Source organism: Falco naumanni, chromosome 5, assembly GCF_017639655.2.
Source record: "Falco naumanni isolate bFalNau1 chromosome 5, bFalNau1.pat, whole genome shotgun sequence".
Lineage (NCBI taxonomy): Eukaryota > Metazoa > Chordata > Aves > Falconiformes > Falconidae > Falco > Falco naumanni.
Window position 1 is genome coordinate 90,866,464 of NC_054058.1, and position 27,732 is coordinate 90,894,195.

General features: G+C 40.9%; 1 protein-coding gene across 2 annotated transcripts in view; it reads right to left on the reverse strand.

Annotated features, from left to right (window-relative positions):
- Positions 1-1,536: 1,536 nt before the first annotated feature.
- The window catches only part of GRAMD4 (GRAM domain containing 4), an 85,032-nt gene continuing 58,836 nt past the window's right edge, over positions 1,537-27,732 (reverse strand). The window contains exons 5-20 of one of the 2 annotated variants that reach the window (XM_040595931.1): positions 27,445-27,506; positions 25,324-25,456; positions 24,795-24,820; positions 21,519-21,610; positions 20,367-20,458; positions 19,330-19,378; positions 17,115-17,186; positions 15,726-15,769; positions 15,520-15,629; positions 14,082-14,236; positions 10,766-10,783; positions 10,015-10,162; positions 9,442-9,535; positions 8,239-8,323; positions 6,490-6,558; positions 1,537-5,485 (exon numbers count right to left, since the gene is read on the reverse strand). In XM_040595931.1, the coding sequence (XP_040451865.1) occupies positions 5,384-5,485; positions 6,490-6,558; positions 8,239-8,323; positions 9,442-9,535; positions 10,015-10,162; positions 10,766-10,783; positions 14,082-14,236; positions 15,520-15,629; positions 15,726-15,769; positions 17,115-17,186; positions 19,330-19,378; positions 20,367-20,458; positions 21,519-21,610; positions 24,795-24,820; positions 25,324-25,456; positions 27,445-27,506 (1,351 nt within the window). In that variant the 3' untranslated portion in view covers positions 1,537-5,383. The remainder of the gene's footprint in view (positions 5,486-6,489; positions 6,559-8,238; positions 8,324-9,441; positions 9,536-10,014; positions 10,163-10,765; positions 10,784-14,081; positions 14,237-15,519; positions 15,630-15,725; positions 15,770-17,114; positions 17,187-19,329; positions 19,379-20,366; positions 20,459-21,518; positions 21,611-24,794; positions 24,821-25,323; positions 25,457-27,444; positions 27,507-27,732) is intronic. The other variant, XM_040595932.1, reaches the window with a different exon arrangement.

A 27,732-nucleotide genomic window follows, 5' to 3' on the forward strand; every position in this document is an offset into this window, starting at 1 on the left:
TGTGTGGCTGGTTAACATTTGTGAGTGGTTAATTATGTTTCTGGTCACAGGAGACAATTTTTCGCAAAGGAAAACCAACAGTGGATGTAGTTTGGTTTATAGACTCTATATTTCAAGCAGTCCTTCCAAAATACTTACCTGACCTGAAAAAACTTAACTTAGGGGGAGGATTTTCAGAATATCTTACTGACTGAACTGTGAGAGGTTAAAACCTCATGCCCCCTGCTCAAGAGACTAGCACGGAGATGCCTGAGCAAATACTAGCTTGGGTTCAAGCAGTCCTTCCCAAATGCCATTTGCAGCAGGCACCTACTTCTAAGTTTATTCCTCTGCAGACACGTATTTTGCTTAACGTAGGCTTTCAACTCTATTATTTTCACGGGCTGCTAAAGCAAGCTTGAGAAAGCAAGCACTGTCTTCAGGAAGACCACCCCCTCCCCCCCAAGCGCCGTGCAGTCTCTGGCCAAAAGGAGACTTGTAGGCTCCACACTCTCCTTCCACGAGGCTTCAGGCAGGTGGGGTTGAGTCGAGTCCAGTCTCTGTGAGTACTGCCGCAGATGCAACTCATCTCGTACAAATATTTAATGAAAAATGCATTAAAGTCGTGCAAGAGGGAAGCACTGTCAGGATAAGTTAGGTACTGTCAGAACACATAAAATACCAGCTTAAAAGCACCATTGTATCACCAGATGCAGCGCTGCCATCATGAGAAAATGGAGCACTGAAATAAACGGAGCCGCACACATTCACGACTGGAGGATCCGCCCCAGAGCGATATATTTCAGCTGAGCAAAACACAGAAACGAGCATTGTAGAGGCAAACAAAGAGGTCTGGATTAGATGACCAGGCAGCCCACTCCTGGCTGTTACGCTCCTACCCGCAGACAAAGGCCGGTGAAGCCGCTGAGAGCCAGCGCTGGGCAGTGACCCCCCCGGCACACGGGGTGACTAAAGCAGCCCCCCCCCCGACATTTAACCTCCATTAACAGGGAGGCACAGCCAAAGGCGCAGCTATGAGGTACCCCTCAGTGTGACCGATGAGTGAAGTGACGGCGGATGCTGCAGAACAGCCCTCTCTGGACGTGGGATGCTTCTGCCGAGCACACCTCCTGCACAGCTTTGGGGTGGGAAAGGGCTTACCCTTGCCTGCAGCGCCCACCTGTAGCACAGCCTGCCGCGACCTGTTCTCCTGGAGGAGCTCTGGCAGACAGGAGTTGGTACCCCCCATGCCACCCATGCCCTCCTGCAATGGCAGCACCTTAGAAATCACCGGTTGCTTCTTCATCCCTTAAATTAACCGTACAATTACAAGGGGACAGATGTACTCACAAAGATCTGAAACCCAATATATATCAACAGGATTATCTAAAATAAAAGTACATTCCTTGGGCTTTCAAAAGCAGTGAGAAACAAAACCCACCCGCCTCCCCTGCAGCGATAGTGCTTTTTGGCAGATTCATAGCCACCACAGCTCACCTCGTTTCAAGAAATCTCGTGTAGTTTTGACAAACAAGTTATTAAAGTTTGTAAAAAGCATTAGCACAAAGCATTTTTAGGTTTATTTAAATAAAAATTATAATTTATACAAGACTTTTTAAACAAACAAGATTTTCTTAAAAAATGTACAGGGCAAATAATTTCATTATTTCAATTCTTCATACAGTATAAGTCTTTTGTCAAACAAAAGTTACACTGATAATGAATTATTTACAACTTCAAAATATAGACTCAAACTTCAGACATAAAAATTTTAACATCCATTATATTTCAATGATTAGTAGAAATTAAACATCTGCCAAAATGTACAGAATTCAATAAAAACTACCAGTGTTTTAAATACAAGTTTAAGTAGCCAAAAAAAGTACATCCTTTCATCTCTTCATGATTGAGTAAAACCTCTTTTCTCTTTGTCTGCAGGAACAAGGGTAGGGGTTTGCTGCTGGCATCCTGTGTGATGTTGCTACTAATAGCTCGTTTTATTCAATCTTGCCTCACAAAAGCTACAGAGCACGGAAAGGCATGATTTCATATTTCAGCTTTTTTTTTTTTTTTGCCTTTTGAATTCAAATGGTCACTGATAAAGAATTAAAGCAGTCAGTTTTCATCACCCTTTTTTTTTTTTTTTTCCTCTTTAAAAGGGACTCAAACTAACCAATGCACTTTTAAAGAAGTTATATCCAATTACGCGTGAATGATCCAGCAATGAACCACGGACATCAACAGAATTGCAAATATAAACAGCAAACAGACAGAATGACAAGAACATCACTTTCTGCTATTTGAAGCACTTTACAGTTAAGTGGTACAACCCAGCCTGTTACTGAAGTGCACCAGGTTACACTGCAAAACTACACAGGAAGGTTGGAATTTCAGGCGAGAGCTTCAATGTAATTATACAAGTCAAGTATATATTTACTCACTGTCCATCCCCTCTTGCCCACCAAACCTGGGAGGGTGTAGCAGGAGGAAAAGCAGAAGTAAACACACCGAGGTTACCTTCTAGTGTCTCTGAAGTCACATACGCCACTGGAGCAGTTATGTAGCAGGAACCCGGACAACCCAATGTAAAGCAAACTTTGCAAAATACGTACACAGATATTTGTCAATTATATTACAACTCTATTTTTTAAAAAAAACCAGTCTGTTTTCTATATATTAGAGTGAAACAATGTTGCATTGCAGTTTGCACTAGGTTTACTGTATCTCTACTAGGTTTAACCTCTAACTTTTAAGTTCACACTGTTAAAGTGCGGATTAATTTCAAATGTCAACACATTAGCTTTTATAAGTTTCTAATTTCTTTATCCAGAAAAAAAAAGAAAATTTAAAAGCATATTGTACATGAGGCATTTCAGTCTGGGAAAAGGATAATGATTTCTTTTCTCCCTCTCCAAAGCCTAGGTATGGTTAATTGTTCTGGCACCGTCAGCACAGGACCCATAGCTCCTCCAGTAACCAGAATCTAGGCCAACCCCACATACTAGGGTCAACCAGTGAAGGGTGGGAGGGGGAGGAGGTAATAAGTGCAAGTCGACTGATTTCCTACTGAAACTGCTGTTATGGTCAGAGTGAAGGTATAAATTACACTTGAAAAATGATACAAAAATAAGAAAAAGAGCATGCTCTCTGTAAAAAATATAGTTTTCTGTTTCTCCAAAAAAAAAGGATAACCTTGAACACACCCAAGGGATTTTTCTTCTTAAGACAAAATGAATGAATCTGATTAAGATTTATATAACATTAAGCGATTTTAATGCCTATTTGTTATCCACACTAACTATTCAAGGAAGCGTTTAGAAAAGGAAGCCAAATGATAATAGACAACAATTATAAAAACCGATTAATTGATTTTCAAAGTAGGTTTGATGAGAAAAATTTAAGATCAAGAATTTTTACTTAAATGAAACCTGAATGTGTAAAGTGAAGAAACCACAAAGTGTCAAGCCACATCCATATTAGAACTTGGCAAAATGGATTTCCCACCAGCTTCACTTACATTTTAAGTTTTCAGGCCCTAAGTCATACCATACCAAAGGAGGTGTCAGAAATGCACCCCTTTTTCAGGTCACGTAAAGACATGTTCAAGTGCTACTCTAAAGGGAGAACTCGATGACAGCATTTTAGCTGTTACGGTGGATTCTTCCCCATGCTTGTTTACATTTCCACCCAGGGCAAGGAGTTTTATCCCATCAGTGTTTCACTTTACAGTACCCAACCAGATCACAGTATTCAACAGTATTTCTTCATTATCAAGTTCATATGAAGCTCTTCATATCATACCTCTTCATGGCCAGACTGAAATAAGGTTTGTACAGTTTGACTGCCACCTTCTCCATTACTGCTGTATTTGCTGAGAGACTTAAATTAAAAAATGTGCTAAGAGTTAAATACCCTTTGGTGTTTGTCTCCCTTTCCCTCCTTCGTTTTTACCCCTTTCCCTATAAAGAAAGAAAATTCCTGTTTAAAAAAGGAGAAAAAAAATTCATGAGATTTAGTCCCATTTTCACATAAGAATTTACATCTCCATTGGTTTTTTTGGGGACATTCACATAATGTCTGGAAACATCCATCCCACTCAACTCAAAAGACACAGCAAAGGAAAAGACATACTGGAAGGCTTGGCATAACTCCTACTGTGCTTTCATGAAAATGCAAATAAAATTCTAAACCTCTCAGATGGGTGCTATTATATAGAGTATAAAAGCTTTCTAATATTAAAGAGAGAAGTCAATATGTGCTTTGCTGCTAGACAGGCCTGAGAGAGTTTAAAGGAGCACAGCCTTCCTGCTTTACCTGGCAGTTGGGTTTAATTGTTACTAAAATTTAATTTTGCAAGGGGCAAGACAGCAACATACCAATGCCCCTCAAACGATGCTTTGAAAAGGAACTATTGCTTTCACTTGCTGTATTATAGTGTTATTTCACTACAAGGTAACTCAAGACAAAAGTCAAATTTAAAAAAATTCATGTCTCAGTTTAGTTTAATTATCCACCTCCCCCAACATGAAAAGCCTGCAGGTCTTTAATGCATTAACATACAAACACCTTGTACATACAACGTGTACAATAGTTGAGCCCTTCCGTGACAAATATCTACAGAAATACAAATATATGATGCCTAACATTTTAGGAACAACATTTTGGTGCCCTCTTTTATAAAAAGTATTTGCCTGCCTTCCTTCCTCTTACTTTGGTTAATTAGGAAAGGAAGATATAATTACAAACTTTCTCCTCCAATTCACTGTACAAGCAAATTTAAACATTTGTACGCAGGAAAAATTGAACCTAACCAAACTGGTAAAATATCCTTCTGCGATACAACAATCAGCAAGAAGTTCTTTTGAATGCAGTTATAAATATGGAAACGCTAAGATGCTAATACTTCCTTGGTGTTGCTATCAGTTTTAATAAAGAACCCAATTAAAAATTCTGAGCAGAAGAAAGAGACTTCAGGGTGCTGCAGTCATCATTCTCACATCTTGGGGAAAAATATCCAAGAAAAAGGGACAAATGTATCCCTAGTGGTATCAGTGGAGTAAAAAGAATCAATCTGTTTCACTTTGTTATTTAGTCAGTTCTCCAAGTTATCTTCCCAGCTTTTAATGTCAGTAAATAAACATTAAAAGTGCTTAATGTGCAAGGCTAATAGTGATGATAGCACTTTCACTGTTTTGTTTCATTTTGTTTTTTGTTTGTTTTTTTTTTTACAAAAACCTTAAAAACAAACATGAAGGCATATATAAAATACACTTGATTTATGTAACAGAGAGAATATAAACCACCAGACAAGAAAAATTATTGCAAAATAGATGAGGATGTTCATTTTTTTCACTACCAAGTTGTAAAATAAGAAAGTTTCCTTTAGATCTTCTAAGACAAGATACTAGCTCTCACTGCTTGATGATGCAGAGGTTATTTTCACATACTGGTTGAAAATTGTCTCAAAAGCTTCATCTCTGTGTACCATGGCACCAAACACCAAAGGCTAAAATGACAGAAAAAAAACCCAGATCATGTCAGTCCACAGAAGAAAAAAAACTTCCTCTAGGTATAGTTCTAGACAAGTCAATAGAAACAAGAGAGTAACTGTACTCAAAGTGCATTAATAAAGATATACGAATCCTTTTCTCTGCTAAATCTGTGGATATATGGCAGAGTTTCTAGTATGTTTCCCTTCTTCCTAAACCAACCGTGGCATTAAATGTGTCTGCACAGAGTATTAGCAACCGAGAACACTGTAACTCACTTTCCATCTGCTCAGGGCATGACGTTTTCCTGACTGACCTCTGCCTTCATTAAAGACTTTAAAAAAATCTGTATCGGTGCCTCTTAATTTTGGCTCATAGAACATTTATCTAGGTAATTAACATTTTTAACCTCATAATTAAAAGCATTTCTCAATAGCAAACAGCAATCAGGAAACCTGGTACAAGTTGTGTGACTTGGCAAAAAGTTATAAATAAGTGATTGGTTTAAAATAAGGTTTAGTCATATGTTAAGGAAAGTTTCAGTTGTCCAAAAGGTATTTGAGGCTTAGAGAAACTTAAATCTTTAGCACCATAAGACTGAAACAGGAAAATTTAATCTGAGGGTCAGGCCCTTCCACCCCAAAGCCTCCTCACCCACGGATACTCCCAAACCATCAGCTTTTCACTTCAGACTACACAGCAGAGCAGCACCCATGCTCCTGATGAAGGACGCTGGTGAACGGTCAATGGAATTAATGAAATAATGGAGCAGAAAGGACGGAGGAAATTTTTCTGAAGTGTTATAGTAAAATAGTCCAGACGCAGGAGAACAAGCTGAATGTTTAGTTCACTAAAATTCTGAAGACAAATATACTGAACAATAGACAAGTGAATTTAAATAAAAAACAACAGCAAACAAACACTGGCATAAGGAAACAAAGAAAAAAAAGCGCCTATATTCTGGTGCTAGCCAGAGAAGGAAGAAAAAAAAACAGCAATACAGATACAGCCAGCTGCTTACTTTTTGTGTAGATGGTGTTGATACAGCAATACCCATGCCTGATCCCGGGAGAACAGAGAGCACTTTATACTGAAAAGAAAAACCACACAGATGAAAGATATCTTATATACTGAACAACTGCAAAAGGTGCTGAGGAGGTTACACAACTCATCACTGGTATGTCCTCCCAGCCACAACTAACAGACCTCCGTTAAAAACAAGAGGCGGCCAGAAGCTGTTCCCTAACCCCAGAGTCAATGGGTACAGCATTGTCTGTACAACAAGAACCTGCCTCTCCTCCTCCTCCTCCCCCTCCCGTGTGCCGCGGCACAGCCAGCCTGCCTGCCAGAACCAGCCCCGGCCCCAGCTGAGCACCCTGGTACCGCTACACACGTGGGAGCTGGCCCAGCCGCGATGCCAGGGACCACGCCAGCAGCTGGATGGGGCAGGCAGGCAGCACACCCCAGCCCCACGCGCACCTATGCACCCGAGAGCATCACCTAGAGGTTTCCCTAGAAGTAACGTTCATCCACTGTTTAAAGCAGCAAGCAGACCAGAAAAAGCTCCTTTTTCAAAATTTTTCAAAATAGACAAACAGGGTATGTACAGGGCATTGGGTTTTGAGGTTTTTTTCTTCTTAAAGAAAGTCCCCAAGGATAAGAAAGAATACAGTTACCTGAACTGGGGCACATCCCCAGTGGGAAGACAGCCCAAGTCTGACCTGTGTTTCCTACTCGCAAATAAAACCAGGTGCAGTACATTTTTATGTCTGGGTGCATGCTCCCTGTCTCACCTTCATTAAAAACGTTAGACAGATGCAAAAGGACCTTTATGGCAGTAAAGGCCTACTAAACAACGGGTCAGTATTAGTTCAAGCATGACGTTTAAAATCCACCAATATGCATTATTAATTCCAACAGGAACGTTCAAGTTGAGCATAAGTTGCCTGCTTTATAGACACGTGATACAAATAAGAAGGCATTCATTTGAAAACCTGGAGGTACTTAAGCAGTAGACACCGGGCTGAGGTGTTTCTTTGACCAGCATGGTTTCATCTGTGGCACTCACGGCCAGAGGATGTAGTAGAAAGCAGGGGTGTCTGCGTTTAAGGGGGAGGACCAGTTCAGAGAGGGTAACAAAAAGTGACATTAACTATCAGAGTGACACAAGGCACCAGTAAAGCCATTGGTGACTGCAGGCTGATAAATTCAACCAGAGGAAGGATGGTATCGTACTTGCTATGCTTCCAACCATCCACTTGTTTCCTGTTAGTGACAGGATGCCAGCTAGACAAAACTAGATGGAACAGCCTGATCCAGTCTGGCTATTGTAATGATTTACCTGTCTCCACTGAAAAATCCCTCTTCCCTCTAAGGTATATTTTAAGGGATATCTAAGGGATAACTTTTAAGATGGTGCATCTACCGATATCAACATCCAAACTGAAGTCGGTATTACACAATTCCCACTACCACAAAATCTTCTTAAAACCGACACAGCTATACTCAATGCAGGAGTTAAGAAACAACACAACTTTAATTTTAAAATAAGTCAGGAGTATAAGGGTTTAGTAAACTACTTTGCCTTGTGGTGAGTCCAAATGGCTAAAGAAGCAGTTCTGGGAAATATTATTTATCACAGAATTACATTTTACTAGTAAAAATTATGAATGGCGTGCTTTTTCAAAGTGATATAAGCAGAAGAGCAAAACATTACCAGCTGAACAGAAAACCAGCTTTCTCCCCTATTTGCAAAACAAACCAGACATACCTTCTGAATATCTGTTATATCCGTTAGCTTTATAACTTTATTTCTTTTAGATGAGCCAGATTTGGAGCTTTCAAAGCACAAGTAACTGAAGAAAAAGAAAGAAAATGCTCATTTTAATACAGTATTCTAACACAATGTTCTCAATACCCCTTCTGTCACTTCTGAAGTTTGAAACTGATCTTAACCTGTGAAACTTCAAAAAAAAAAACCAACCCCAAAACCCCCAAAAAACCAAAAAAGAGGCACACAGCACACAATTCAGTAATTCAGTTATGGCTTCTAATTCAGAGCAAACATTTGTAAATTCCAGCAACTGGCTAATGTGACTGAAAGCCCAGAACATACTGTATGCACATACACACGAAAATCTTGTATTTATATTCCTGCACTGAATGGTTAAACCTGGCAAGCATTTTAAAGACAGAGGAAGCAGATATACCCTTAAACAGTTGGAATACCAAATCTCAAAAGGCTTATAAATCCTTTACCACCCTAAAAGATTAATGAAAAACACTGCATTAGTTTCATGTTATTGTGATGCAAACAAAAGCTCCGATTTCTAAATGCTGGAGAGTGCTCACCATCACTAGGTGACACAGCATACAGATGAGCTTTACTCCCATTCATTACACTCCAATGGAATGTCAGGGCAAGACCCAAACAGTAGTGAAGATAAGTTATTCAGCCCTGGGAGGCTAGGGGGTAAGTAAGGATTAAAAAAAATAAAAATCAAGTACTAGATCTGACACCAAGGTTTGAATATCTGTTTTCTTCTTGTTGCACATTGTCTCAAGGAAGCCATACACTCAATTTGCTTTAAAAAAACCCACCTAAGAGTATTTGCCAAATAACCATTGATCACCACTCTCAAAGTACGCTTAACTTTTATGGTGGGGGTTTTTTTAGTATATATAGTTAGTTAGTATGTTATCCACATCCAGAGCTGCACCAACTAACAAATGACCATACAGAGCACTCTTCATTCCTATGCAAGCCCTTCCAAGGCAAAAATCACATTTGTCAAGTGTTACCACACTCCAGATTCAGCTCGCCCTCCCCTCCCCTATGGTGTTTTGAGGACTTAAAGCACCAGGAAGAGGCATTTTTGTTTCAAAACACTGTTAAAGGATTACTTTTAGATTCAAATTTTTCGATGCCTGTTTTATTTCCCTCCTGAGAAATGTGTGGAGTGCAATGACTCACTTTTCTGTGACATAAAGAACTCCATTCCTGATGTAGTCTGTAGGCATCTTCCTATCTCTGTTAATCAAGCAACAGCGCCAGCCATTTTCACACACTGAAAAAGTCATAACAAGAAATCTTACTTCAAGAAAAAGACAGGCATTACCCCCAAGTTTCCTTATAAAACAGCAGAAAACACTGAAAATTAAACTTTAGATACCTAAAATTAAACTTTAGATACCTAAAACTAGAAGTGTTTACAAAGAAAAGCCTAAATGTGTTTTTAGACATCGTAACATCTGTTTTAACACTGGTTTTAAAAAACCCTAAACCAAAACGCACCCACACAATTATTCCTTTTAACTTGATTATTCCATTTGCATTACCACAAAAGGCACACCAGGCTGTGCATTCTTTCAAAGAACTGCAAGGATGTGGAATGAAAGAGACTGTCTCTGTTCATCCTAATTTAAAGCAAGCCTTTTTAACCAAAAGCTTATACCTGTACATTGCACAGAACGTGAATTCAATTTTAAACTATCCTTAGCTTTTTAGTAAATACTCTACCAACGTAGCCTTCCTGTTGCGTAATACCTGCCAAAGGACGCTCATTTTCTGACAGGTTAAAAACTTCATGGAAATTCCCTCTCTTGGTGGTATGAAAACGACTTGTGTCTTCATCTTTGCTTATTCCAGTTGGGGCACTTGAGCCCACGTAACTTCTGGATGCTGCTGTTTGAAGCTGCAGGAAAATAAACATGATTCCAAAATTTCAACACCAACGTTTAAGCTGTGCTCTTAAAAAAAAAAAACAACCCAACCTAAACTTGGCTAACTACTCTTCCTAAAAAAAGAAAAATAAATAAAAATCTGTAATACAACAATTTTCATTAACGACTTCCCTAAAATTAACTTTGGACGATGGCACTATACTATGGCACTATTCTATTGCTATAGCACAAAACCAGTGTGCTATCTGAACATAACCTTTCAAAGTGCTGCCCTTTGATGGACACCCTTTGCTGGGGTGAAAGCAGATGGTGCTAAACGCACCGATATTAAAATACCATTTATCTACAGGAAGGGGTACATTTGATAAGATACTGCTAAGTTACTGCACACAGCTCCAATTATTATACTAGTGAGATTACTAACAGCTAACACATTATCAGTACTTGGCTTGTCTGCAACAGTCAGGCCAAGTACAAAATATTATCGCACAAAATAAGTTCAGAAGAAAAAAAAAAAAAGAGCAAACAAAGAAAAAGCCACACAAAACTGCATAAGCTCATTATGAATACATATGCTGAAATTGAAAGGAAGTTTTCCACGCTACGATCCATACCTTTTCATGCCCTGACAGCTAGCAGGAAAAGAAACAAACAACACAAATGTGACAGTGACAAAAGAAAAAAAGTGAAGTCTATTTAACAGTATAATACATAGAATAAAACATGAACTGAGTGACACTGACTGCAAGATCTTGCTCACAAACCAAGAGACTACACACAATGAATGCAATTAAAAAAAGAAGAGTTATCAGTGGTTAGAGCACACCAATTTATTCAGGTTGCATTAGAGCCATTGATCTTTCCTTTGCTTTGAAGTTGCACTGAATGTTGAGAGTGTTGACACATGAAATAAAATTGGAATGGCTGTCAGCATCCTTTTGGGGGATAAAAAAGGTAGCACGGAGTTCTCAAAACTGAAGTACTTGAGTAAAGTCTACTTTCAAACAGAGCACCTGAACCACTGGAGACTGCCCTAGCAAACAAGCCTTGCTTCTGGAAGGATGGCAGGAAATTTCTTTCGGAAAGCATGCCTACATTTGCTTTTTTGCCTTGGTGAGGCACCACACGGTTCCAAAGGCTGGCTTTTGTCATCGAAGCATTAACAGCTCTGTTCTTAGCCCTACCATACACATGCAGTTAAACAACTGGCAAGCTGACAACATGCAAGCTCAGGACTAAGCCCTTCTTCTGTAAAGGCCTGATACTCTCAGAGGCCAGCCAGCCTCTGCTGCTTTTTTTTTGCACATAAGTTGGCAGCACTCAACACTTCGCAGGGTTTAGTGCTAACAAAAGAAATCCAAAGCAAACAAAAAAAATACGTGCTGCATTTGCTGACTAGAAACCAGACTGACAAAACAGGCACAGCAGAGGGTATTTACCATCCAGCTTTTAGGGTAACTGTAATACAACGATGCCTTGGGAGAAAAGAATAAAGAAAGTTGACACGGAAAGCAAATGGTTGATGATAACTGTACTATTGCTCCAGTTGCTGCCCTTCTGCCATGTCCTTAGCAATGACTGAGCCCCTGGAATCAAGGCAAATTATTGCTTCTCCAACAGTTTGTGTGCAAGTAAAGACCAGATGAATTTTTGAAGGCTTTCTTGGACAAGTTATTTGGCTCCATATGCACGTAACTAGGCAAAACTCCACGGCCCAAAACATAAAAAAGGTCAGGGTAAGAGGTCTAATGTTTTATGCGCTGGAATGAGGATTATTCCTGCTCTCTGCTACGCTGCTTCCTACCTACCTGTACATAAAGAAATTAAGAAAGGTGTTTAAACTTCAGTACCACATCCCACTTGGTGGCTGAAGATGTGGGCGAGTCCTGCCCTTACTTTTAGTCCTTCCTAACACAGGCAAACGTTTCCTCTACCCTTAAAAGAAGCAGCTAATTTATCCATATCCACCCAGGCTTGAGACAACCTATGGTCGATTACTAGAAGAAAAGCATTGTGCCCAATTTTGATAAGCCTTAAATCTAACTGGAAGTGATTGGATTTGTAATGCTGCAAGGGTCCTGACTGTCTAAAAATGTCACCAATGGTCTGGAGGTAGGAATACCTGGAGGTATTCCTTTTCACTTGATCCATCATCACCTTTTGACACACCACCGTTACCCATCAGACACTGTTGTCAGGACTGTTCTCTAACGACACAGGGTCAGAGTGGTGGTATAGGCAATGAATACTGCATCGTGTCGAGGTTTGTGGTGTCTGATAAGCTGTTTAATGAGAAGCCAAAGCAAATGCACATATGCTGGCATTATATGCTTTTAGGCTCTGCATCTTGCATGAAAAAAAAATGAAAATCCTATTTACATTATACCTTTTTGTACAAAAATCTATTTTTTATACTGTGAGGTTCCCAGAAGTGTGGCAAGGGGTAAGGAAGTTTGCCTAAAATTATTGAGACCAAGTTAATGTTTTCAAAGACATCTGGAAGCGGAGAATGCAGCCCTGCACGTCCTTTCCAGGTGGACAAGCCAAGCCCAAGTCAGACACAGCAGTATTAAAACTACTGTGTCTGCTTCAAGCCATACAGGAAAATCAGAAGGGATAATTACTCTCTAAGTTTATTGATTTAAGTTCAGCAATTCAGAGCCTTTTCATCTCTAAGGCAGATTGGAGAGACCCAGCGAGAAGCTGCCACAGCCACCACAGTGTGAAAGACAGCCTGTAAACTCGAGAGGCACAGAAACTTCTAAGCCCATCTTCTGCAAGCAAGAGAAATACAGGCTATGGATGGCTCTGTCCAGGCACTCATTCACCTCTTGCCCCTTGGAAAATAAGAGCAAAAGAATCAATTTCTTCAGGGCCTGCCTTCTCTACTACTTCCTTCTGAAATACTCAGCTTATGCTACAGCTACTTCACCACCAAGTGCTCCATCACCCCCAGAACACCATACTGCTTCATAGGTTAGCAACCAAGGGTTCATGTGTTTATCCCCTTTGCTCTCCAGCTGGGTACTCAGGCTGAATTACTGCTAAGTGCTGCACATTTTAGTCAGGGAGCTTATGACAGTACTCAGATACTCCATGAATGCAATCAGATATTGTGATAAAAGGCATTAAGTAAATGCTAATATGGGATTAGACTGAAGTTTTATTACAACTCCTTTTATTTTTAAACTACTAAGCATTGACAAATTCAGGGATATGGAAAAGCATGACTTTCTTTTCCGTTATGCCAAACCCCAAAACAATTTGCAAAGATGCACAAAACACAACACAAAGACTTAACTACAAGATTTTAACAGAAGAAAAATCTACTGTTGGAGGACCAACACGGTGGAAAGTCACTTATCACTACTATGCTAAAAGGTCACCTAATACAAATAACCGTAAGACATAATGCCTAAATCTGTAAACTACTTTATTACCTCTGTTAATGCTTATCCCATTAGTAAGCTGCATATTATATTCAAGCCTTTTTTAATTTAGCTTTTATAAGCAACTTTTTTTTTCAATTTACACAAGATTCTGAATTTTCACTGTAAAAGAATGTCTGAGAACAGAGAAGGGGAATACAAAGACTAAACTTTGACAATAAAATCACACAGAATGTATGTTACTGAAATTGATACGAGTATGGATGGTGTTATTTTTGTGTGTTTAGCTTGATATGATTTCCCATATATATATTTATATACACACTTTGGTAATAGACTCCTTTCATACAAGAAACAGAATCCATATAAAAAACTCCGTAGATCTTGAAAATAATAAAAAAAGTAGAACTAACACTGACTGTTAGGATTTAATTAACCTTCCCTTTAATGTGCTCTAGTCACTGGGGAAAAGGGAAAGGGAGAAAGGGATCTGATTGTCAGATGCTGGGAACAGAGAGACAAAAAGATTTATTACCCTTACCCGTCTAGACACTGTAGCATTAGATCTTTCTTTGAGCTGAGGATCTGTCGGGAGACTTGTCCAGATGATATAAGGAGTATCATACTTGGCTCTTAGTCTGGGGCATCGTTTGAAGATAAAATCAATAAGGAAAAACTTGATTCCAGCATAGAGTCCTGAAAAAAGGTCACTTCAGTATGCACATTGAAGGGGCATTAAGAACATCAATTTTTTGATCATGTTTTAACAAGTTCATGAATGAAATCTAATTCTTCTAATTCTGTATCTTCAGTCATAGTGCTAAACTATTCTCTCGGTTTTAATATTCTGATTCTTCTTCCAAAGACAGAAAATTATTTTTCTTTTCCTCCCCTGTCCAGATTCCTTGTTCCCCAACCCCAGTTCTTTCAAACCACTCGTGTTTATGCAGAACATTAAAATAATTCAAACATACATTCCTTTTTAGCAGAAGCATTCTGAAAACATGATCTACACTTCTGAAACAGAAAACAAATGCCTGAGCATTCAACTCTGCAGCTCCTTGCATGAATCTAAATGGCAACAGAGGGCTCTCATGTACTACATTAAACTCTGTCTTCCAGTCCAGTATGTCCTCTTATCTCATACAAATAATTTCCTTGCATTCTGCCAGATTAAAAAGGGGTTGAAATACTCTCAAAACTTGACTGAATGCCATTCACATCTCCTAAGAGTCAGAGTAAAAAAATAACTCCTCACACATCTAATTAAATTGCCATGTCAAGCAAACTACATTTATGTTCAAGCTAACCCAATTTGAAATCTGGTGCCACTAAGAGTAATACTGATATGATTATATCATTACTTTAATGAAAAAAATAAATGAATTCTTGGTTCACAGGACATGGCTTCATACCTTTGGGGTAAAAAAAAAAAAAAAAAAAAAAAGTGTCTCATGCTGTAGTGAGAGCCCTGTTCTCCCAATTCCCAGTTGAGACTTTAAGTATCTATAACTTCACCCACAGTAATCTGTTCATTTTATCCAGCCTATCCTCCAAGTTCTACAAGTACTCCCATTAACTCTTTCATTTTTTTACAGTCGGGTCATCTTCGTGCCTTCTATGTGGTCCCATATACACTGCAAGGATGCATGAGCAGAAAAAAACCCCAAATACAGGACTTCCTGGAAGCCCTATAGCTGGCAGTCTGAAGAGCTCCACTAACAGCTCATCATCAATTTCCCCTCTTCAAGAAGTGAATGCATTATCCAGGCTTATTCTATCATATTATGTATCCAGAGATGGTTTTTGAAATGCTTATGATAAAAAATGACAAGCAAAATGAAATACTTTTAAACACTGCATTATTTATTAATGCAGATTTTTCTTTCTTAAACTCTAAAATGCTCCCTCAAAAGATCATGTTAAGTTTCAATGCAGTAAGTCTAGACTGTAACAGGTCAATTATTTATTGTGTTTACCCATTGCAAGCCCAATAATCCTGTAGGGCAAAAAGCAGGATGCAATAAAAGCTGCCCAAAGAGTAATGTAGAGCTTCTGTGTTATTTCTGGCTGGACCCACATGAACAAGCTGAAAACAAAAAAGAAACAAAATTTTATTACTAGTGTTCTGGACATTGGTCAAATCTTGGTTTAAGAGGAAAAAAAGACTCATCAGATAACTTACTTCTTAATTTTTTCCAGTATGTCTGCCATCTTGCCAAAAAGATTCTGCATAAAAAGCAAAGAGAATTAAAACCAAGTCCTGCATTATTTTGGTTTTTTTTGCCCATGTAACAGAAACCAACAGTTATCTTACTCTGTTGGTAACAAGCAACTCCCAGAAGTCATTTTTTTTAAACTCATTTTTAGCCATTTATATACCTCACAACTGAGCAAATACAGAACAGAACAGCAATTCTTGATGACTTCCATCTCATTTAACACCTGTTCTGTAACTCATGACTGACTGTTAGAAATGAAGCAGCTATTTGACCCCACCGTCATGACTGGAAAGTGTTTACATCACTGCAAATATTTGAAGAGTTAAAAGCTTCTGTCAGTAGGTAACAAAATGGGAAGTTTCTTCACGCATTTGAGCACTGAAATTTCAGAAAGTGGTTACTGAGTTCACCAAATGTTGGACTGCTACCTTCTTTGGAAACACACCACTACCAGGTTTTTGTAATACAGCCTTGGAGGTACTAGATTCCACATAATTCCAACAACTGTTGATGCAAACCGATGCCTGTTCAGAACCAAGAGGGTTATTCAGCCATCATCTCTGACCAATCCTTGCTGTCAGAACACCTGTAAATTTCATCCTCCCAATACATTTCCAAAGGTATTCAGAGAAACACATGCACCGCCACCAGCAGAAGGAAGGAGACAGACATACACAGTCGGCAAGAGAAAGCTAAGCTACTTGCAGTAGCAGCAGCACGTTGTTACACGTGGGACAAGGCTGCAGTTCAACTGCATGGTGGAGTCACTCAGATGCTAGGGGAGCTCATCAAACGGATGGCGCTGGCAGAAAACCTTCCTTCACCCTCTCCCACACCAGCAGCAGATTTCAGGTCTTAGGGGTGGTAGTGGTGGTGTTTAAAACAGGCTAGTTCAGAGATGCTGTACAAACTCTTGCATTAACACAGATAGACAGTAGCCTTCAGTGAAATCTTGAAGGAATAGGGTCTCCTACACCAGTTTTGTGACTAGGAGATTTGGGATATAGATCCACACTGGTGGTAAGATTTGCAACCTGATCTATATTATCAAAAGTTGGTGTGTACATATTAGGGGAAAAACTGTCAGAACCTGCTTCTGTTCCCCTCCAGACCTCGCTCAGAGCCATGACTAGAGAACCTCAACCAGTTCTCTGAAGCATTGTGCCATTTCAGAAGCTCCAGGAATCTTACTGGGATCTCTATTGCTCGTAGGAAAAGATCCCTATGCAAGGGAAGTATTGCTTTGAGTGTCTGTTATCACGTGCTGCCTAACAACATCCTTTGAGTACTTGGACTATGAACCCCCTTGTTTGTAAGGAAGCAGCTGGAGAGGTCTGAGAGCAGCACAGTACCTGCGCCTTCTGAGCCACGTCAAGAACAAGCTGAAACTTCTCAGACACGGTCAGGTCCTCTTTTGGGGGTTCCTAGGGCAAGAATGAGACAATGCATTACTTTTCAGTTCAGCTGAACGAGGTATTTTCCAAAATTCCTCATGATAAAATGACCCTCAACATTCTTGGCAACAGTGCTCTTCCACTTTAAACAGTCTCTAAATTTACCAAGTTCCTCCCTTGTTTCAGATACACTGTTTATGTCTTTCATTGCTAGATATCTTTAGTTTTCAATGCTTTTCCTCCACAGTATATGCAAACATATTAATATAAGGCTGTGAAAGACACAGTAAATCTTTCAAGAAAGCAAAGTTGCAATGGCTGTCAGTCAGACCTCAGTGCCAGGGAAGGTTACGGAGCTGATCATCCTGAGTGCCATCACACACCACGTGCAGGACAACTGGGTGGTCAGGCCTTTACGAAAGTATGGCTTTGGGAAAGGCAGGTTCTGCGTGACAAACCTGATCTCCTTCCACGAAAAGATGACCTGCCAAGTGGACAAGGGAAAGGCTGTGGATGTTGTCTACCTAGACTTAAGTACAGCCTTTGACACCATCTCCCACAGCGTTCTCCTGGAGAAACTGGCAGCTCACGGCCCGGGTGGGTGTGCTGTGCCCTGGGCTAAAAGCTGGCTGGCCGGCCGGGCCCGGCGGGTGGTGGTGAGCGGAGTCACATCCCGCTGGCGGCCGGTCACAGGGGGTGTCCCCAGGGCTCCGTGCTGGGGCCAGCCCCGTTTCATGCCTTTATCAATGACCTGGGCGAGGGCACCGAGCGCACCCTCGGCCAGTTTGCAGGTGACACCGAGCTGGGGGCAGTGCTGATCTGCTGGGGGGCAGGAGGCTCTGCAGAGGGGGCTGGGCAGGCCGGGCCGATGGGCCGAGGCCACTTGTAGGAGGTTCAACAGGGCTCAGCGCCGGGTCCTGCCCCTGGGTCACACCAGCCCCACGCAGCGCGACAGGCTGGGGCAGGGGGCTGGGAACTGCCTGGGGGGAAAGGGCCTGGGGGGGCTGGGTGACAGCCCTGGGCAGGAGCCAGCAGGGTGCCCGGGGGGCAGGGCGGCCAACGGCATCCTGGCTTGTGTCAGGGACAGTGTGGCCAGCAGGACCAGGGCGGTGATCGTCCCCCGGTACTGGGCACTGGTGAGGCCGCACCTCGAACACGGGGTTCAGTTTTGGGCCCCTCAGTGCAAGACAGACATTGAGGTGGGGGAGCGTGTCCAGAGATGGGCAACGGAGCTGGTGAAGGGTCTGGGGCACAAGCCCTGTGAGGAGCAGCTGAGGGAGCTGGGGTGGTTCAGCCTGGAGAGGAGGAGGCTCAGGGGGGACCTCACTGCTCCCTGCAACTCCCTGATCGAATGTCGTAGCGATGTGGGTGTCAGTCTCTTCTCCCAAGGAACAAGTGATAGAACAAGAAGAAATGGCCTCAGGTTGCTCCAAGGGAGGTTTAGGTTGGATATTAGGAAACATTGCTTCCCTGAAAGGGCTGTCAGGCACTGGAACAGGCTGCCCGGGGACGTGGTTGAGTCACCGTCCCGGCAGGTATTTGAAAGACGGGTAGACGTGGTTTAGTGATGGACTTGGCAGTGTTTGGTTAACGGTTGGGCCTAAAGGACTTTTGCAGCCTAAGTAATTCTATGATTAAACTGATCTATTTCTGGTCTAGCACAGAAATGTCATTTTTATTAGAAGTTTTACATCTAGAACTTTTAAATGTATTTGTTTAAATAGATTATTGGCCCCTGAAGAGTACCAAAACAATCCTGCAAGCAAGGCCTCACTAAGCCTTACTGAAAGGTTTGAAATTCAAAGAGCTCTATCTTACATTAGCATTTAAAATTCTTCCTGCTTAAAGCTGAGTACGCAAACATTAATTTCAAAATGTTATAAAGGAAACAGAATGCAAGGCTTCCTGAAGATTCCACAGGATCTAACTTTTCCCAAGCTGGCACATTAGCATTGATTTCAGAAATACGATTCAAGTTTGGAGTATTTTAGGGTTAAACACTCAAACCTAAGAGTACTTTAGTGAATATGTTTAAATGGCAAGGGAAAGAAAAAACCTGTAGTGTCTCTATTTGCACCTCCTTCCTTTCACAATTACCCACATCAATGCAGAGGAAGTTTTAAAGGTGCAACTTTTAATGTAAATGTACAGGCCAAGCCAATGTAAGACCTACCATGGGTTCAGAAACTTCAGGCACAATGCTCCACTGTATTCTCCAACCCCTAGAAGTTAAGAAATAGTTAAAGAGAGCAAGTACTACTTCTCCACCTGCCAACACGGATTATTTTTAAGAGGTAAAAAAGAAGTTTTCCGCAATAAACTTTTATAGCTTAAAGAAAAAAAAAATAATCTCAAAATTAACAACCCACAACATAACAAAAGCAGAACTAGACAGCCATAGACAGCTTTAAAGGTATATACATTTTAAAAATCACACAATGTAAATAGTTAGATACTACACAGAATCACTGCTTGTGGGTTTTACAACAGAAGTGAACTCTGTGCACAGAGTTAATAGTTGGGAACATTTTTTCTTGGCTTTTCATGCGAACAAAATCACATCAACTTATTCAGGAGCCTATCTGCCACCAGCAATTTTCAGAGAACAGAGTGTCAGAACAGTAAGTATCAATTCAGAAATCAGAAAAAATATTTTAAAATATGCACATTAAGGTCCTTTCCACCATTTTAAGGGGGAAAACATCATCAGTCTAAAACAGCATTTTAAAAAGATCCTCTCAGTACAGAAACCGTACTTAAGTACATTTCAAAAAAAGTCTTAATTTTTAATAAAGACTGAATTTAAAAATGGAATATACTGAATAAAGTATGACAAGAGCTACTGAAAAATACAAAATTGCAATTTTAGGCCTAGGTAAAAATTATCTCCAGGGAAAAGCAGCAGGCTTCAATATTTAAGGTGATGTTCTCTGAATGCTGCAGAATTTTTGCATGCTGATGGATTTTGTCTGAGAGCATGCAGCATCCTTTACAATGACCGAAGTCACAGGATAGAAAGATAAATCCTTAGAATAGTGAAAAATTATGGAAATTGAGGAATGAAATTAAGGATATTAAGATTCTGAATTTCACTTTGTTAGACTTAACTCACAATGTTAGAAAAGGTAAGTTTACAACTCAACACAAGAATAATAAAATATCTTTCAAGTAAAGCATTACAAAAGAATAATCTAGTATTTAAGTAAGTACCTGGCTATGAGGTAATTTAGGGACAACCTCAGAATTGCTAAAAATAAGAACATAGGAATGGCCCAGCCATGCCATACAGCATTCATGTAAATCTGCAGATTAAGAAGAAAAAAAAAAGAAAAGAGAGAGAGATGTGGATTACAAACTGGAGTACAGTGAGTTGCATGAAACACCATTTCCCACTGTACCATTAGGTTCAGAATCATGTAATTCAGATCACAAAAATTAATATATTTTAGCCACCTCATGACTGAAAACAGCTCTGCATTCATGAATGTAAAGTTGAAACTAAGACAACCAAATATTCAGAAGACACTTAACTAGTTCTCAGCTGCTTCAGAGAGCGTGGAGTATTTCCAACACATGAAGGGGTAGGAGGGGAAGAAAAGCAAACCCTAAAGTCTGTGAATCTGCTACATGACCATGATATGGCCTAACCTCCCCTATGGCAGCTGAAGTAATGGCATGGTAGCAGAGTTGTAACAGTTAGTCTTACACAGGGCCACAGGATAAACTCTTGCTCTATTATTTCAGGTCAATTAAATCCCAAATTTTTACCAAGCTTAAAAAGATGGCAGGAAAGCAGGTTTTATTTTACCTAAGAAGTACAAACACAAAGTGCTTCAAAAAGTATTCTGTTCCCTTCCCAGCTTCTCAAAGCACAGACCACAGCCTCCCTGCCAAGAGACATTAGGGTTTTCACTGATAACCCTAAAATGAAGCAATGCTCCAGATCCGAGGTCCCAGAGCTTTCTGACCAACAGCTGAAGTTCATTCTTTCAGCTTTTATCTGAAGAATGGGTTTGTCTGCAGCGGTGAGAGAAAAATCTGTACGTTAGGAGAAGGGATAGACAACAGGGCACCGGCACTGGGAGACAGGAAACAAGAAATGAGAGGACAATGCCCAGATCGTTCTAAGTTATTTTAAAAGTTACAAAATTATGCTACAATAAACCCAGAATACACAATATAAGTGGCTTTGAAATGTGACTGAAGTGACAACTGCTGGCACTTTGCGTTAAATGAAATTACACTATTTGATTGGACTTAAACTGTAGCACAACCCATATTCAGCTATCGCAGTTTCAAAGAATTTTAGTAAATAACACATTTTAAAATTATTACTACTCCTGGAGGAAAAGGATAACTTACAATAAAGGCAATAGCAGAAGTGTAGATAGAATACCAGTCTGATAAGGCAGAAAGATTCTTCACAAAATTAGTAACAGGTTTGGCACCTCTCTCTAAGTAGAAGCAGAGAAAAACCACAACTGTTAGAATCAGCTGGCAGTGCTTAAATCACTTGTAAATGACAAACAACCAAATTAGAAAACTAATAGGAATATTCAAGACATGTAATGACAAAAAAGATTATCCATATTAAGAAAAATGAAACACATCAATGTAACTATACAATTAGTTAAGGAATGCATTTCCAAAACCTGAAGTGTTATTCAAGACAAAGATTATATCTGAACTCTTTAGTATAGCCAAAAAGATAAACCAAAAAAATCAATATCCTTTACAAGGGTAACCTGGATTCTAACAGCAGACTGTTCTGAGCCCTGTTCATACTACCCCACAGACTTCCACACAGGTCAGATCATCCTACTATAGAAAATCTTATATCAGCCTGACTGGACTCCAAGCCACCAAGGAACAAGTTAATTATAACTTAGAATCTCTTAGGTTGGAAAAGACCTTTAAGATTAAGTCCAACCATTACCCTAGCACTGCCAAGTCCAACACTAACCCAATGCCCTCAGTGCCACACCTACCTGTCTTTCAAATACCTGCCGGGACGGTGACTCAACCACGTCCCTGGGCAGCCTGTTCCAGTGCCTGACCACCCTTTCAGGGAAGCAATGTTTCCTAATATCCAACCTGAACCTCCCCTGCAGCAACCTGAGGCCATTTCTTCTTGTTCTATCACTTGTTCCTTGGGAGAAGGACCGACCCCCCCTGCCTACAGCCCCTGTCAGGGAGTTACAGAGATTGAGTGATAAGGTCCCCCCTGAACCTCCTTCTCTACCGGCTAAACACCCCCAGCTCCCTCAGCTGCTCCTCACAGGGCTTGTGCCCCAGACCCTTCACCAGCTCCGTTGCCCTTCTCTGGACACGCTCCCCCACCTCAATGTCTGTCTTGCACTGAGGGGCCCAAAACTGAACCCCGTGTTCGAGGTGCGGCCTCACCAGTGCCCAGTGCAGGGGGACGATCACCGCCCTGGTCCTGCTGGCCACACTGTCCCTGACACAAGCCAGGATGCCGTTGGCCGCCCTGCCCCCCCGGGCACCCTGCTGGCTCCTGCCCAGGGCTGTCACCCAGCCCCCCCAGGCCCTTTCCCCCCAGGCAGTTCCCAGCCCCCTGCCCCAGCCTGTCGCGCTGCGTGGGGCTGGTGTGACCCAGGGGCAGGACCCGGCACTGAGCCCTGTTGAACCTCCTACAAGTGGCCTCGGCCCATCGGCCCGGCCTGCCCAGCCCCCTCTGCAGAGCCTCCTGCCCCCCAGCAGATCAGCACTGCCCCCAGCTTGGTGTCACCTGCAAACTGGCCGAGGGTGCGCTCGGTGCCCTCGCCCAGGTCATTGATAAAGGCATGAAACAGGGCTGGCCCCAGCACGGAGCCCTGGGGACACCCCCTGTGACCGGCCGCCAGCGGGATGTGACTCCGCTCACCACCACCCGCCGGGCCCGGCCGGCCAGCCAGCTTTTAGCCCAGGGCACAGCACACCCACCCGGGCCGTGAGCTGCCAGTTTCTCCAGGAGAACGCTGTGGGAGATGGTGTCAAAGGCTGTACTTAAGTCTAGGCAGACAACATCCACAGCCTTTCTCTCCCTTGCCTGACCAAGCTAGCTGAAGACCAGATTAGATCTCTCTTGCCTACATTTCTGCTGGAGTCTATTCATTTGTAGCACTTCGCTGCTCACTCTGCCTACGCTAAGAGACACATGTTGTCGCTGCCTAAATAAATTCGTCTCCCGCTTCTGCAGACCTTTGCTCTGTCACTGCATGGGAGACTAACCTGTGCTGGCAGAGCCATTGCTCCCACAAGGAGATGCACATAGCCATCCAGCAACAGCAAAAGGAGCGCTTCATCAGCTTACTAAAAATCACTTGTCCTTTACCCTATTCTTTTAAGCTCTTTCACCACCTTGGACAAATTAGCTAGGGGACACAAGAAAAGGAAAGGGTTGCTGCAAGACGACCTTTACTTTGCCTGTTGGAGCACACTGGTTTTGCCTTCCCTGCTGAATAGAGTGAAGACTCCTCTTGCACAGGGGGACCCAGAAGCACCCACCTTCGTTTGCAGTACAGCTCACAATGTTGAAAGGCTTTCCTCAAGAAAGCCCGCAACTTGCTGTCCTAGTCTGACTTGAAATTCAGCTATCCCCAGTACCCTTCCTGTGGGAAGTAATCGAACAACTAGAACTAGATTTCCTTGAGTATCAGCACAACTAAAGCAGCGGCTATAGTAAGTGGAAGGGCACACGCAATGTACTGGAGGGGGTCATGGACTCAAGCAGTGCTTCCATTTGCTCTGCTCCACCACCTCACAACAACAGGGAAGGTCAACACTTGGAAAACATTGGCAACAACAAGGTTCTTGAGACCTCCAGGTGGTTGGCAGGCAGCCTCGGACAACTGGGGTCTAGATTTTGTAGCTCATCCAGTAGAAGTTAAGAACCACTCAAAGCTTAAGCTTACTACTACTTTTTTTTAAAGCTAATCTGAAGGCAATGCGTATCCACCACAGAGCAGGTCACAAGTATTCTCCCAAATGAAACTAGAATGAATACCAGTATTAGAATAAGAACAAAACAGTCATTACATGGAGATTGCAGACCCTTATTTCAACTTCACCTTCCCTACAACAATAATTTAACGATTTGGAGTACAAAGCAGTTGCTTTTTTTATTTTCCAGGCTAGCAATTCTTTGCTGCACAGGACTTTTGGAGGGCCTGCCATCCTGTATCCTTCACCTTTCAAAATAATGTATCAGCTATCCAAGAGAAAGAAATGCAAGAAACACTGAAGGTATGCATTGTTCAACCCCTCCTTCTTTGAAAGCATAAGATAATAGACCAACAACTGAACTACAAACAGCTTAGGCATAAGCGTCTGAATGCTATTACTTTTGCCATTGGACAAATATCCAGTTCTCATTCATTACATGTTTATGTTTTAATTAACATTACACTTTTAGTTCAAAGACACCCTTTGTAATTCAAAATTCAAGGCAAGCTTCTATCACTGCTCCTCTAAGTTACTCTGCACTCCAAACACTAATTCATTATTTCAATATCATTTCTGCTTATGAACTGGCAGAAGTATTTCAAAACATTGTGTGTTAAAATGCAGCAATCCTCCCAATAGTGTTACTAAGAACTATTTTTACTTCCAGAAAATAAAATACTGCTAAGTACTTACTTAATCTTCTCATATTTTCAGTCAACCTGAAAAATAATGGATAAAAGCAATTTGTTAAATAGGCAAGTAGTGCACAACTGTGTACATTTGGTCCCTGAAATACTACTCATGGTTATAAATGTTTGTTAAAAACAACCCATCATTCTTGCCTGTTATGAAAGGTTTTTCTAGTAACTAATACAGCCTACCTTGTGTCAGACCAAAAATTGAAATGTAAAAGCTCTCCAGTCTAAGACTGCCCGCAGATTTTCAGACATGTATGATGGAACCCAGTAAATAATATAACTCTTACTCTACCTCAGACAGCAAATAAACTTCAAATTGCATGTTTTAGCCAAAGCATTCACAAACCATTTAGATGGTTCTGTACTTTCAGTTTTATTACTTGTTATGCAAACACTTGCTCAAACCATGTAAAAGGTTGAAAAAAAAAAAGAAAAAGAAAAAGAAAAAGAATAGAGAAAAAAAAGTGAAAAAAGGCAACTCATAAAGAAGCTAACAATTTCTCACCATCATGTTTGAGGTTTACCTTCTAGCACTAAGTGGCTCTTCTGTTTCCACCGTATTCTCTTCTGGCTGAAATCTGAAGTCCTCAACGTACTCCCCAAATCTGTCACAAAACCACTTCTGGAGTCTCGAACAGACTGTGTGACTACGCTTATCTATATTAAAAAAAAAAAAAGCATTAAGTATCAGGATAATACTAGAAGACAACTACATCCAAAGCCTGCCCCTGTTCCCGCACACCATGCTTCGCGGGGAAGCAATTTTTGTACAGCTTTCCTGCCCTTCTCATGTTTCCTTTTCATGGAAACTCACTATGCAATTTACCTCCGCCATCGCACAGAAACCCTGATCACACTAAAGCTGGTAAAATAAGACTAAAAGTGACTCCTGCTTTGCCCTAAGTACAGCACATGGAAGCGCCTTATTACCAGAAGTACAGAGATTAAACATCCCAACAAACAAAAATTTTTAGTAAACACTTTAAAAACATTTTCTGGTTAAGAGGTTCCTGCAAACAAAAGGCTGACGTAAACCGCAGCGCTCCTGTTATGCTGAAGGGTCACCTTGAGAAAAGCAAGTGTAAAGCAAAACACTCCTGAGCAAAGAGCAGGACAACCACCTTGCAGCCACAGAAATCTGACAGGAAAGGGAGGTGGAATCTTAAGCAAGATTCTGCAAGAGGCATTTTTACTACACCACTTTCCAACCATTTATAGGTTGTAAAGATTGTGTTTGTGTATGTGTGTATATATATATTTATATATATATACAGTTTTAATATATATATATATAATGTACACTTTCTTTTTTCTAAAGCCAGGCTACAGCATTTATGCTGTATATTCCATTTTCTAAATATTGAATATATAGTCATAAAACTGCCTGGAAAGTCATACATCGTAAAGTAATGGCATGATGTACACTTTCTGTATGTCCGTTTCACTGGAAAAATATACCGGCATATGGAAATAATACAAGGGTAAAAGCCTTACGGCAGCACAAGTGAGAACAAAACAATCACCTTTTGGTTTACCTGTAACTCAGAAAATCACTGTCTAGAAGGAACAGACTATTCAGAACAGACTAATACAGCGATGTCACAGAGGACACTGGTCACAACTATGCCAGGACCAAACGTTGTACAGAACTCCATAAAATTAAGATATGATTAAACAAAGGCATGAAAGAATAATCAGACATCTACAACAAAATGATGCTTTCAAGCATGAGAGAAAAAGCAATCGGTGCTTGAAAAATAGAATCAAACTATTAATGAATGACAGTGATATCCAGAAAAACAAGGAATTTAGTAACAGTTTACAGCTGAGACAACACTTCCATTTGAAAATAAAATAAAAAAAAAATGAAGTAGCTTCCCACATGCTAATACTGCAAGTACTGAGAAAGAAATTTTCAGTGCACAAGACCGAAAAAAATTGTAGGCTGCAGTTCACATAACACAAAGTGTTGACATTACGGGAGTACAGGAGGAGCAACTTCCAACTTAATCTGCAGATTTAAAAGCCTAAGTCTCAATTAAGAGATGGGGGGTGGGGGGAAGCTTAAGTGTACTGAAAGATTGAGAATCTGCCCGTTGCCTTAGTTCTTCCAGAAATCACTGTATTCTTGAATTTGTAATAAGCAGCAGCTTAAGAAATGTAGACAACAGTGTAGGTGTCCAAAAAATGAGTAACTCCTAAACTTACTCTTTCTTCAGAATGTCTTTTCTTTTAGAAAAAGAAAGAAGTAATATGGTTAATGGCAGAAAAGAGCTTTTGCACTTGAGAACAAAAGAGAACATTTTTTTCTATGTATTACACCTGTTTTCGGGTAAGTCAAGGTTCAGCAAGGCATGCAAGGATGATGAAGTCAGGCAACAGGTTTCATTACATTCCTAAAGGCTTTACAATACACAATAAATTCCTTGCTCAGACGTGCAAAGTCAAACACAAAAAGTAAATGCAGAGTCACATCCAGAGAGGTAAGAAGCTTCTCAAATGGTCTTTCATATTGGGTTTCTTCAGAAGCCTGTTTAAGGACCCACCAGGTTTTTCAGCAAGATTTGATCTTCTAAGGATCATAAGAAAGGAGTGAAAAAAAGCTGACGGAACCAAATTGCTAGTAGAGCTCTGACCAAGATTACCTGTTCCGTTGGCTTGCGTTTGTGGCTTTGCAGGTTGCTGAGCTGCAGGCGCCTCTTCTGTCCTACAAAGAAAACAAAAACATTGTGAAATGCTCCAAATGAAGAATTTTATCCCTTTTAGGTAAAGTGAGTACCAGAACCTCCACGGTTTCCCCAGTGGAGATAATCCAAACGTGACAAGAGAAAACCAAACTTATGCCCTTTCACAAGATTTAAAATATTCATTGCACATCGCACTTAAGATCCAGGGAAATACCATCCACAGGAAGGAGAGGTGTGGTTTGGCCA